General features: G+C 33.9%; 1 protein-coding gene across 6 annotated transcripts in view; it reads right to left on the bottom strand.

The window, feature by feature from the left end:
- The window catches only part of Mrtf (Myocardin-related transcription factor), a 40,418-nt gene that overhangs the window by 23,061 nt on the left and 3,643 nt on the right, over positions 1-13,714 (bottom strand). For all 6 annotated transcript variants that reach the window (XR_013883553.1, XR_013883554.1, XR_013883556.1 and 3 more), the window contains exons 3-11: positions 9,342-9,415; positions 8,785-8,907; positions 8,215-8,356; positions 7,647-7,745; positions 7,111-7,332; positions 6,697-6,851; positions 5,877-5,926; positions 5,212-5,458; positions 2,193-2,324 (exon numbers count right to left, since the gene is read on the bottom strand). Coding sequence is in view for 1 of the 6 variants with exons in the window: in XM_080175368.1 (XP_080031494.1) it covers positions 2,193-2,324; positions 5,212-5,458; positions 5,877-5,926; positions 6,697-6,851; positions 7,111-7,332; positions 7,647-7,745; positions 8,215-8,356; positions 8,785-8,907; positions 9,342-9,415 (1,244 nt within the window). In the remaining 5 variants the exon portion in view is untranslated. The remainder of the gene's footprint in view (positions 1-2,192; positions 2,325-5,211; positions 5,459-5,876; positions 5,927-6,696; positions 6,852-7,110; positions 7,333-7,646; positions 7,746-8,214; positions 8,357-8,784; positions 8,908-9,341; positions 9,416-13,714) is intronic.

Here is a 13,714-nt window from a genome sequence, read left to right as displayed (position 1 = left end):
GATTTATAGCGCAACCTACTCCTCCCTTCATTTAAAAATATTTAAAGCATAACCGAACAAAATTATTAAAACATCGTCTAACAAAAGCTTTACTAATGGTGCAGTGAAAAAAAAATGTTTTTATTCTTTTGTGAGAGACAAAACATGTGCAGAAATATGCAACTTCTGACCAGAATAAATATGTTCTACAGAAAGGAAAAGTAATAATAGAATCTGGGGTTTTATAAGAGCAAGGATGACGACATCCATAAGAAGGGAAAAAACTCAAGTTAGAACAGACGTGAAACAAACGGACATATGGACATAAATTGTGTCAGAAGTCACTAATCTAACGCAATATTGAGGCAGTCTATCTTTTATAAAATCTATGAAAAACATATATTTTTTTAAATACTCATATCAGAGCAGTACCGATAGACCGACGAACAAAAAGCTCTAATCTCATTTATGTCTATTGGCTGCATTGAAAAAGGATTGAATTCAAAGTGTGAAAGCCTAAAAGGGGAGAAAGGCTGAAGCGACAATGAAAAAGGGAAAGGAAGAAAATTATTAACTTGAAAAGGAGAAAGAAAGCATAGGAGAAAAGTTGATACATTTCTTTTTAAATAGCAAAAATCAGCTTATACCAATAACGAAATTAGATAAAAATAAGAAAAATAGGCTATTTTTTTCCCATAGGTACCTACTCAGTTTAAATTTCAAATACGTAGGTATAGGTAGTATTCAATTCAATTAATATTTTCTCGTTTTTTGCTGTTTTGTAGCAGGGTTGTCGAATTGGGCACTTTTTTTGATATTGGGCGGCCCAATTGCCCAAAAGGGTTTTGGGCGGGTTTTAGGCGCCCAAAAGTGGTTCTGGGCACCCTTTTTGGGCAAATGTCGTAAAAAGCATATATAAAGGATATAAAATAGCCTAAAACCATACCGAGACTTATTATTAGAAATAAAATAGCCTAAAACCATCTCAGGACCTATAAAAGCTCTACTGGAAAGGAGAACCATATCGGTTCAGCAGTTAGCGAAATCCTTCTCTAGATACAAAAAAGCTTACTAATTTATATAGTTAACTAGCGGCTACGGCCCTAGAGGCCTCTAGGGGCACTTGAGGAGGGAGTTAGATTTGAAAAGAAAAAGTAAAAGTAAAAAAAATTTTGGGGGGAGGTTGGATGAGTTTCCTCCCCCCATTTTTATTTTTAGTTTAAAAAAATTAGAAAAAAGTTTTAGAGGGAGTGTAATTTTTTCTAGGGGCTATTTCTCTTAGGAGGGTGGTGGTACCTTCCCCCCAAATAGTTATAAACCTTCCCAGAACCTATGAGAAGCTACCCTGTTAAGGAGAACCCGATCGGTTCAGCGGTTAGCAAGATCCTTCAGTACAAACACACAGTCACACATCCTGTTACTTTAGTAGGTATAAGGATATCACCCAAAAAAATAGACCCGCCCCCCCCTTTTTTCACCCCCTCCCCTTTTTCTCTCTCCCCAAAAGAGCGTTGCCCAAATCTGCCCAAAATGACCTTATATTGGGCGGCCCAAAACCGCCCGCCCAAAACTGCCCGCCCAAAAGCGCCCGCCCAAAATGACAACCCTGTTTTGTAGTGACACTAAAGTGCAAAGGCAGACATTATTTAAAAGTTTCATTTTCCGTTTAAGAAAAGAATTATGTTTTTTTTAAAGCAAGTTCAAGGGTATATCTTGACGGGAGCATAAACAGAATAAATGCATCAATAAGTAGCGCAGTAATATCAAGATAATAACATTTCTTTTATGAGGTGCAGAAGGCTTTGGCCTAGTTATTTTAATTTTATAATTTGTGAGAAATTGTTCATAATACTAGGTGGACAATACATAATGTTTATGTAGCTTTCAGATTCAGGTTCGGTTTTAATTACAGGGGAAATAAAATCGGATTCGAAGCATTCTAAAGGGATAAGACAATGGCCAATAAATTAATATACATCCTCAATGATGATACATAAAATAACCCTTTCTGTAGCGTAAGATTAGTGGTTAAAACGTTTGAATACTCAACGTAATAAACCAACCAATTAAAATACTTTTAAGTCCCCAAAGTTATTGAGCCAACGAATAAAAAACGTTGTCTTAAAACTTTAGGGATTAGTGTAAACAGCCCACTGTCCCCTCTCTCTCTCTTGATTCGAAGCCATACTGTAAATAACAATTGCTAAGCTTACCTTATATTCATGAAACTTTATTGTTCTTGGTTTCGGAGCTGTCGAAGGTTTCTTCATTTTTATCTTCTTTCTGTCTTTTCCGGGCGCTTCGCGCTGCAAGGAGGGCCCATTCAGCTCGCTCAGGTTAGAAAACTAAAATAAGCATTAGTTAGCTTTAATATAGTTTTAGATGAGGACTATGTCATTGTCCATGTCCATTTTCAACGGATTGAATGTTTTTCAACTATTTTTCTTTAAAATTCAGTACTTATCTATTACCAGAATTTTTGAAATGGTGATTACTGGAACGATTTATCAGCCCTGATTTATTACGTTATACCCATGGATTTATGTAAAACTAGCGGCTACGCCTCCTAGAAGCCTCTAGGAGCACTTAAGATAGGGGAAGAGAGGAATCGACGCCATCCCCCTTTTAAAATTGAATTTTTTTTTTTTTTTTTGGGGGGGGGGGCATTTTTTGGGGAGATTAGAGATACCCTCCGCCAAAATAGTTTAAAACCTTTCCTTGACTTTAGGATTGTTAAAGCATTTCAATAAGATTTTCTTGCTTCGCTTTTGTGAAAAAAAAGCTTGTTTGAAATTTATTTTGTTTTACTAAAGTTACGTAAGAGTGTAAATAACATAACATAAGATATCATGTATTTTTATACAGATGATAACATCCATCAGTAGCAAAGAAAAGAAATAAAACGAGCTAGGATTTTCCTTAGGTAATATAATAGTAACAAAATTACCCTTAACTTAAGTTAATGGTTGACAAGATTGGACACAGCTAGTTTGAACCACCCAATCAAGATTTAATGAAATAATTAAAGTTTTTCCTCAAACAAATATAAACCCTTGGGTACTTATATAAAATTTACAGTGTCCAAAGTCCCTTCCCTTAAATAGTAGCAACCAATACAACAACAACAATAGACGCTAATAGTAAAGGAGAATCGTCAGTAAAGTTTTAAATGGAAACCAAATTAATTAGGTATAGGTATTTTTCTCACATAATTTTTTATGGACTAAGTTTTTAAAAAAGGGTTCTTCATTAGACTGTTTTGAATAGCAACCAAGAAAATCATGTTTCGGACGGACAAACAGACATTTGGAATTAGTTAATAGCTTCACCACTAAAACTAAAAGACACGAAAGAAAAGCCATAAACTAAAGCGGATGAAAGAAAATATTATCAGATCAGCTTCATATCAAATTACTAGGTAGAAACCTTAGTTTAATCCTATTTCTCATATATATTATTATGTATTGCCTCATTAGAAGCGAAGCTTTTAACTCAAATTGAGGTCTATACGTCACAATTCGTAACAAGAGAAGAACAGTAAAGTCTAGTGTATTTTTAGAAAGGTTTGCGAATTATTTTAAAACTCAACTTCTCTGCAATTGAATCAAAATGTTTTTTTTTGAGTTGTGCTCATTTTAATTAAACCAAAGCTTTTTTCACATCTGCTTTTTTATGGAGGTAGGCATTGCAATCATCCTTGTTTTTTTTTTCATTGTTGTAACTTCTATTGTACTGTGACAATATAAAAGAAATTTTACAACATGTACAGAATTTAGATTTTAACTACAACTAACTTAAATTAGCGGCTGGGGCTGATTTCTTTCCTAGAGGGGTAGTTTCTTTTTTTTTTTTTGGGGGGGGGGGTTGTCGGTACCCTCCTCAAAAGTAGAGGATAAACACTCTGAGCTGGATCTTTAAATCATTTCAATGGTGCGCTCCCCGATTTAGCGCACCATTGAAATGATTTAAAGATCCAGCTCTGGGGTCTGTACGTACTAAGAAGCTTCACTGTAAAGTAGAGCTATATAGGTTCGTTGATTAGCGAGATCTTTCGCTACAGACAAACATAATTTTACTTTTCTATAAAGATATGTGTATGATAAAATTACAAAAACAAGAAAATGACATAATTAATAATAAGTATGCCAGAAATATAACATAAAAATGTATAGGTATGTATGCATATGAATTTATAATTTAAGTTCAGCATTAAACTGTCAAAAGAATATCTGTTCGTGTGTATGTGTTCTTACAAAAAAAAAATTTAAAAAATAAAATTTTGCGAGATAGCAAAATTTGATATAAAATAAAAATTTAAACAAATGTAAAAATATACCAATTTAAAAGTATATATTGAATAAGAAATGAGGATAGTCTACGCCACATTCGACGGATACTGGCATGCTTAAATGTAGCTGCTCTTTAAGAAAACCATTTTTTTCTACGTTATTGAATCCTCACCAAATCGTGTAGAATTTGACCCACCCATTGCATACAAAATTATAAAAATGAATGAGAGAAAAAAGTCAAATCTGTTTCAAAATTGCACAAGAGTTAAAATATATACTTAGGAAAGTTAGATTTGTAGCTAAATTGAATGAAAGATCCCGTAAAACCCAAAATTCTTTGAAATTTAAAAACTAACAACTCATATAAAGCTTCCTGTAAACAGGAATTAAGAAACTCAATTTATAGATATCAAAATCATCCATTTTAACATCTAGGTAACACGTTCTATGATGTTACTAAATGTACAAAACACAAAATTATTTAGCTGTACTCTATATTTTTTAAAGCTTAAAATGTTTAAAATGAGAAATATAATTCATCCTTTGCCAGCCCATCCCTTTAATCCCAAGGCATAATAGTTTATTTATCCCCTTTATTCCTGAAATAAAGATTGACACAGTTACATCAATACAACTCCGCCCAATGTCGACGTGTTGCCATCATTGCAAAAAAATATTACAAGGAGTAAAGCTAATCTATGTCTAGAATTTAAAGTAGTAGGTAAGTATCTTTGAGTTCAGGCATAGCATGGATCATTTGTTTTACCAGAAGACACAATCTTACCGTAATTATTTTTTAATAGATGTTATAGTATAGGATTGGAAGGAAAAACATTCTGGTACAAAATAGGAAGTTTTAGCGTAATCTAGTGATGTCAATGAAAATTAATTTGTTGATAATTCTAAAGGTACCTAGAGAATTTAATGAACTAAACAAACTTACCGGTGTAGATGTTACAGGTCTGAAAGACGCCACAGCTGCATTACTATTCAGCGGCTGCGGCTGTTGAGCGGCAGGAGTACCAACTCTGTGCACAGGACTGCTAGCCGCTGCAGCCGCTACTATGACACTATTATCACCAGCCGAGGCTTCAGAAAAACCGCTGATATTGCTGATAGAATCTTGGTCTACTAAGCTGCTAGGACTGGCAAAGCTGCCGCTGCGCGCCAATAATTGCAGATCAGAAGAACTAAAACAAAAAAAATCATCATTTAAAACTAACTGCGCGCCAATCAAATAGGGGCTGTGAATTCAAAGATGGAGGGAGGGTACAGAAAAAAGCCTAAAACTACACAAAGATTCAAATTTAAAATAAAATAGCCTAAAACCATCCAAAAAATGAAGCTTCTCTGAAAACGAGAACACACAAATCGGTAGTATTTAGCTAGAACTTATTGAAGAGACAAAAAACATAGAAAATACATATTATACATCATTATTTATTATTAGTGTAATTAGGTATTGTAAACTTCAATTTAATAACAACTTTTAATTTTTCCTTAGGTATCTTACACTCTCCTGAATTTCTAATACAGACAGATACACCTACCTACCTACTCTAGGTAATTATATTTTAGCTGCTCTACTTTGAATAATATTTATGATACCTTAAGCTTGTTGCAATATCACCCAAAGATTCACTCCGAGAACTCTTACTCTAAAATAAAATAATAATACTGTCATCATAGTTAATGAAAGAACATCATGTAGAATTAGATAAGAAATATTTTTGCAGGGGTGTATATTCTGCACAAGATTCATTTTTTCCCCTGCTGCAAAATATTTTTTTATTTTTTTTCCCTTCTAGTTTTTTTTTCACCAAGGAGGGAGGGAAAATGGAAAATATTTTAAGAACTCTAGGTATTTTATTCATTTAATCACCCCCTTCCACATATTTTTAAAGTTTTTTTTCCACCAAGGAGGGGGAGGGAAAATGAAAAAAATGTTTTAAGTTCTCTTAATTTTTACATTTTGCCCCCCCCCCTCCCTTTAGCAGGGTCAATTTTGCAGAATATACACCCCTGTTTTTTTGTTATCATATATTATTTTGTGATTAACTACATTAACATTTTCCATATCCTATTCTTAACACAGTTAGATATTTTCTGTTCATTAAGATATATAGATTAATTCGACCAAAAAGTCTGGGCTAAACTGAAAAGACCTAATTTTTGTGTCTGTTTTCTATCTTATTTGCAATTTTACAGCATCTAGGTAGGTAGGTATTAGGTTTATTTTGTGTTAAAAAATATTTTTGTTTTAAGATAGATTTGATAGGTAGGTAATAATAGATCTTTGATTTTCTTGTTCTGTATTTTACATTTTGTGCCCGCAATAGCGTGATTGGTTGATCAAAACTGGATCTTAGTTCTTAATTGCATATTTACTGGAATCTTTGTAAAAAATAAATATATTTAGTTGTAATACCTGTTTGCTGTTATGCAAGCTAATACCACTATCACCGGGGGTAGAAATTAATCTGGAAAATATCACATCACCGTTCGCAAACGTCAAGCCTGCCACAGTTGTTGATGACTGTCCGTTGGCCGTTAACGGCGTCGTTGAAACGGCAGACGTTAAAACTGTAGAAAATATATGTTTATACATTACAGCCTAAAGTTAAGTTTTTTTTGTAATGTATAGGAAGGAAAATGGCTAAATTAATATACATTTTCATTGATTATAATCATAATTACCCCATCTGAAGATTTAAAGTATTGGTTGAAAAGTTAAGACAATGCCAGGTTGAAATCAACCAACCAAAATTCAATAAAATACAATACCTATAGTCTTAATTAAAATACCTTAATAAAACTTTCCTGGCTGTTAATGTATAAAAACCTGAAGTAGTAGTCGTAAGAGTTGTTAACGCCGCTAAATCCGGCAGCTGGCTGTTGCTCAGCTGTTGGCTGTTATTTAGAGGCTGTGTCACAGCAGTAGCCGCCGTCCCGCTTGTCGTAGACACCGCCATAAACATCGGCGGTGAGAGTAACGGTGAGGGGGAGGGAACAGTGGCGTCACTGTCATATTCCCCGTCTTCTAGTATTGTGGAAGGACTTCCATCTGTAGTCATGGATTATTTAGGTTCTTTAGATATGGCATACCTCGCTTTCCCTCAAAATGTCTATTTTATTTTTGAAAATAAGGAGCGTAGGTAGATAATAAGTTATTTTTCCTTTGACTAAACGATACGTGGGGAGCTAGCCCCGCGGGTTCTGTACCAAAACACTACAAGGCTACACTTGACCTGACCTAAAGCAATAAACACACAAAAAGCTTCCTCTCCCTTATTTAATTTCAATATAACCAGCATAATTTACAGTCCAATGCATGCCCCTTCCCAGCTTAGAATAACAAGAACACTAAATAATCAATGCCTGCAGAACAAATGGTTGGTGGTGGTTTGACAGGAGTCCCCTGTGCTGTGGGAGTGAAGGCTATGGATCCCTGCTTTACCAACTGCTCTACTGGGTCATCTAAAACAATTTTTAAAAATGTATTTAATGAAATAAAATTCTTAATGTTTTACCTCCTGTAAAAGGACGTTTAAGAGGGGGGGGGGGGAGATTTAAAAGTGGTAATTTCTCCCCTCGTTTCAAAAATAAAATGAATTTACCCCCCCCCCCTCACACATTAGAAATCTTATAAATTATGGGGGATTAGACTACCCCCCCCCCCCCGGACTCCTAAGAAAATCTTACTCCCGGGGTAGATAGTTATATGATACTAGCGACTGCACCCATAGCATCTAGGGGCTCTCTAATCAAAGGGGAAATAGGTGGACATAGCCTATAACCATTTTAATTCCAACATCTAAAAATAAAATTGCTTAAACTGTCCCTAACTTGAAAAAAACTTATTCCTTTATACATCTAATGTGATATGAATATTTGTAAATTTTTTCCTCGCAGCAATCTATATGTATCTATATGTAAATTCATGTACCTGTATGAAGGATGTTCTTTTGTATGAGCTCAAGGGGACCCGGCCTGTGTGACAGCTGAGTGGCCAGGCTGTCTGCCAGCTTGGCCCTCTTCAGCTGCCGCTGCCGCGAACACAGGGACGGGTCAACATCAGGCCGCACATCCTAAAAAATTAACATATATGATGTTGCACAACAAAGGGCATTTCAATTTATCAGGACAGGAAGGAAGAAGACAATAATCTGTTTATTACACTAGTCCCCAAAGTTTTATAATAACATTTTCTTATTTTTTGGCTAAACAACTTTAAGGACTTAACTTTTAATGAATTTTGACTGCTTGGTTCATTAAGTTGAGTGTCCAAACGTTTCAACCACTAATTCTTATCTTCAGATGGGATAATTTTGTATATCACATTTGGGGATATATATCAATATATCGACCATTGTCTTATCCCTTTAGCTCCCTGTCAATTCATATTTATTCATAAACAGATATTAAAAGAATTTATTCATATGATTTGTTACATAAAATAAAGTGTGTACCTAAACAAAAGATATGGAACAGGGGCCATTTTAAAGGATCTGCTTACCTCTAAGATATGTCTGTGAACAAGTTCCTGCCTGTCAGGTCTGCTGGCAATCTTCTGTCGCAGCTTGTCCCCCATCTGCGCCCGCTCGAGCTTCGTCCGCTGCGCGTGCAAGGATGGCGACGTCTGAAATAGATAAAAAAATTACATCATCCATGTATAAAAGTAACAAGATGTGTGTTTGTATGTGTGATTATAACGACGGGCCTCGCTAAAAAATGACCCGATATGTTTTTCCTTTACAGTAAAGATTCGTAAAGCTTCATATAAGGTTAGAAGAGTAGTTATAGATATCAGAGAGAGATAGAGAGGGAACAATGGGCTGTTCATTACACTAGTCTCAAAAATTTTACAAAAACATTTTCTATTTCGTTGACTTAACAACTGTGGGGACTTTTACTGAATTTTGATTGGTTGGTGTATAAACGATTCAACGACTAATTTTAATCTACCAAAAGGGTAATTTTGTGTCCCATCATTTTGGATGTTCAAAAATTTATCGGCCATTTTCTTATCCCTGTATAAATATACAACATTTCCATTCCATTTCTATCACTCACCTTGTATTGAGGCATTATTCCCTGCTCGACTAGCGCAGTCATTGGTCTTCGTAATTGCAACTTCAATTCCAAAGCTAAATATAAACAGAATATTATTGATTGTATTAGAAACAATGATGACAATATCCATAAAAGCGTAGCTCTAAAACGGTAGGACAAACGAACAATAACACTTGTAGAGTGTCAGAACAAGTAAAACATTGATTTGTAAGTTTAAGCAAAATTGCGTAAATACAAGACACTGTATAAGGACATACTTTAATTTTAAGGACTTGATTGTAGAGATGCTTTACTTTACCTTGTTGTCCTAGGAATCATTATAAGGTTGCAACATTTTATAAATCTTATAAAATTGTCATAGAAATATCAGACAAAGTTAGAAGTCGCTAGGACAATTATAACATGTCTGAACGAACTGACGGACGTACGGAGAATCTACCCTAATTGTAGAAAAGCTTTGCTTTTAAAAATTGAATACAACTTCAACTTTAATTAGCTTTTATATTTACTTTCTTTAAAATTTACGTCTTTTTTTATATTGTATTTAACAATTTAAAATGAATGTCTCGTTAGATAAAAAAAACAGGTCTAAATATAAGCTTTGAATATTTATTATTATTGTTATTCTGTATTGCAAATGTCATACAGAAACGCTTTAGTAGATTTCTCAACTAATGTAAATTATACTTGAAGACTATTTGATTTTTTTATGAAGTTTTCGTCTAAGTAGGTAAATAGTTTAGCTTTTGGTAATTTTTAGAGAACTTTTAGGATACGAAAAATTGAAGAACACGCAACCCCTTTTTAGTAGCTATGCTATTCTATAATTCACTTTGTATGTCCGTCAGTCCGTCCGTAACGCTATGGGGGAAACGTGATTTTCTCGGCTCCTATTAAAGATAGACAGCTGATTTTTTTAGTGATAGCTTCTAAGACATTTGCTCATCTAATCTACACATTGTTTTGTCCGTCTGTCTGTTAATTGAGGTGCTAGATCGATTCCTAGAGTTTTACGTTTTTGTAATTTTCTCGATTCCTGTTTTTATTCGTGATTTTTATCATTGAAGTTTTTTTTATGACATACTCTATACCTAGATAATTTTTTCCAGATGTCTATTTATAGTTTTTGAGCTTCGCTACTTATGGATGTTGTCATCCTTGTATCCTTCCTATGTTTATTAACATTTAGAAATGGTGTTTTACAACAGTATTTAATTGTACTATAAAAAAAATCCGGCAAAAATAAATGGGAGTATATTTCACCCTGTAGGGGTGGATTAATTACAATGGCAAGCGAATGATAGGGGTGTATTCTTTACTAATAACAATATTGTTCAGTCAACCTAGCCTATCATAAATAGGTGTTTACAGAATACCACCAATAAAAATGTATTTTGAATACAAAAACTGAATAAACATGGTCGAAAAAGTAAAATAAGGTGTCTTGAAATCTACTTTACAAAGTTGCAATTAAATAGAACGATTTTACCATCGTTATGAATAAAGCTAAAAGCATGATGTCACCTATCAATAATATCATAATATGTTGCAGTTTATAATGATGTATTGTTTTTATTCTTCGCAGTGTCTGAGTTAGCATATATTAATATATTATTTGTGAATATTTTAAATACTTGCTAAATAATCAATTCTTGTAAGTTTAAAACTTTGGAATGTGATTAATGAAATAATAACAAGGATGACCATATCCATATAAGTAAAGCTTTAAAAAAGCAAGCTATCATCAAAAAGTTATTCAAATATTATTATTCCTACGAAAACATAGCTCCTAGATGATAGGAGCGCAGTCGCTAGTATGTCAAAAGAAAGTCTAATCAGACTTTTATTTCAAAACAATATAAAAATCACATTAGCTAGTTTCTTTGAGAAAGAGCAAGTTATTCAATGAGGGAAGAGACCACTTATAAGAGATGCTACCTATCTAAAAACTTGCATTTAATCTTTTGTTTACTTTACATAATTGCAAAATAAACATTAGGTATCAATGAAATACATTTCTTGAGAATTAGTTCATTTAAGTTAAGAAAAGTTAAATTGAAATTAATTACATTCGCATATTAGGTAGCTTCGCGTAAGTAGAGAAAACTTAAAGCTTTTACGGTACAAGACTATGGACGATAAATTTATTTACCATCCCCAATGATAATTAACAATATTTCCCCTCCCTTGTTGATTAAAACTATTGGTTGACAACAATCAGATAATTCTTTCAGGCCTTTGAATGAAAAATCCATAGAACTAGCATACATCTAATTCTAGAAAGCCTTTGCTATTATTTAATATTTGACTACTAGCGGCTACGCCCCTAGAGGCCTCTAGGGGCACTTGAGGAGAGTCGAATTATATAACCCAATTTTATTATTTTAGATTTTAAAAGAAAAATTTTAAAAAAAATTTGGGGGGGAATTTTTTTTGTGGGGGGGGGGGTTCTCCCCCCCCCATTTTTTATTTTAGTTATAAAAAAAATTTGAAAAAATTTTTTTTATGGGGGGGGAAATTTTTTCTAGGGGCAATTTCTCTTGGGATGGTGGTGGTACCCTCCCCCAAAATAGTTATAAACCTTCCCGGGACCTATGAGAGGCTACCCTGTTAAGAAGAACCCGATCGGTTCAGTGGTTAGCGAGATCCTTCGGTACAAACACACAAACACAAACACACAGACATCCTGTTACTTTAGTATAAGGATTGAAAAAGACAAAGCTATGCATCTCTCCCCATAGCTAACAAAACAAGGATGATAACATTCATAGGTTGAGATGCACAAAAATTATTGATTGACAAACAAACAGTGAGGTATTAAACAGATTTTAAGGGGTCATAAAAACGAAAATGGATAAACCATAAAAAAATAACGAATTTTCAATGTAAATAAATATTTATAATATTATATTTATCATATTCATAACAGAAAGAACTATCTGATCAAGGCCAGGTGTATACTGGGTGCGCTTTAGCAAGGGTTATATAAATATTCGCAATAAATAGCAGTATAACATTACGAACGGACGGAGAGTCAAAGTAAATTATAGAGTAGTTTCGCTTCTAAAAAGATTAGTTAAGAAATGAGTAAGAGATAAATAAACAAATTTTCCGTCAGTGTCATCTAAACACATTAAAAAAAAACAAGGATGACAACATCTATAAAAGCAAAACTCACTTACAAATGAGATCAATAATATAGAATAAGAATACCTACTTCTTTTGTAAAATTAGGTTAGGAATCACCTACTTTTAAAGACAGTTATGTATTTATAGAGTTGCTTCACTATTACGATTATTATTACAATAGTTTTATTAAAAATTTGAAATCGATAGGACTACTCCAACATACTCTACAAGGAACAATAATAGCTAACCGTTACTTAAAGACAAACAGTAATGATACAACTGGACATATATAAACGCTACGCTGAAAGTCTAACAAGGGTAGAATTAATGAATATAGAATTGTACACCAGACCGGCTAAAACTATGTTGAAAATAACAGGTGGAATACCCAAATCTTTTTTGCACCTTTTAAAACAGATTTTCTTGTATTACCTAACAAATAAATCAAGTTCTTTTTATTTTTAGAAGTCCAACTACTCTATAGAATCAACACATCTGTCCGTACGTCCTTAAGAATTGGCAAAATTACTGAACATGATCTCACAGTCAAGTAATTATTAACAAAGGTTTAATTAATAATTTATATATAATCGAACTAGTTACTTGAAAAGAAATTGTGCTAAGACAATATTTTGTGATTGAAACTTATTCCTTTTTTTAAACTAGCGGCTTCGCCCCTAGCCTCTAGGGGCTTTGCCCCATGATGTAGTTAAAAAAAAAAATGTCGGGTGCTGCGAACCATACTCTCCCCCCCAAATTTTTTGAGGGAGGGGAATTTTATTTTTGGTGGGGTTGGGGGTGTCCCACCCCCCAAGAAAATAGCTTAAAACCACCACAGGACCAATAGGTATATACCCTGAAGAGTAGAATCCGATCGGTTCAGTGAGAACCGAGATCTTAAGCTTCAGACAGACGGACGGACAGACATCAAGCTACTTTGTATTATAGACTAGCGGCTACGCCCCTAGAAGCCTCTAGGGGCACTTAAGGCAAGAGGGGGAAAAGTCGACCTCATCCCATTTTAAATTTGAGTTTCAAAAGAGAAAAAAAAATTTATTTGGGGGGGGGTGAAGACACCCTTCCCAAAAAAAATTAAATCCTTCCTAGGACCTATAAGAAGCTTCACTGTAAAGGAGAACAATATCGGTTCAGTGGTTAGCGAGATCTTTCGCGACAGACAAAAAACGCTTACTACTTTATATAATAGGATAAAGAAAGATTATTGTCCTTTCGTGTAAAGACAT

Source organism: Acartia tonsa, chromosome 10 (assembly GCF_053477335.1).
Source record: "Acartia tonsa isolate MP-2025a chromosome 10, ASM5347733v1, whole genome shotgun sequence".
NCBI classification, from domain to species: Eukaryota; Metazoa; Arthropoda; class Copepoda; order Calanoida; family Acartiidae; genus Acartia; species Acartia tonsa.
Note: the sequence above shows the minus strand (reverse complement) of the source record. Positions and strands in the feature narration are given on the sequence as shown.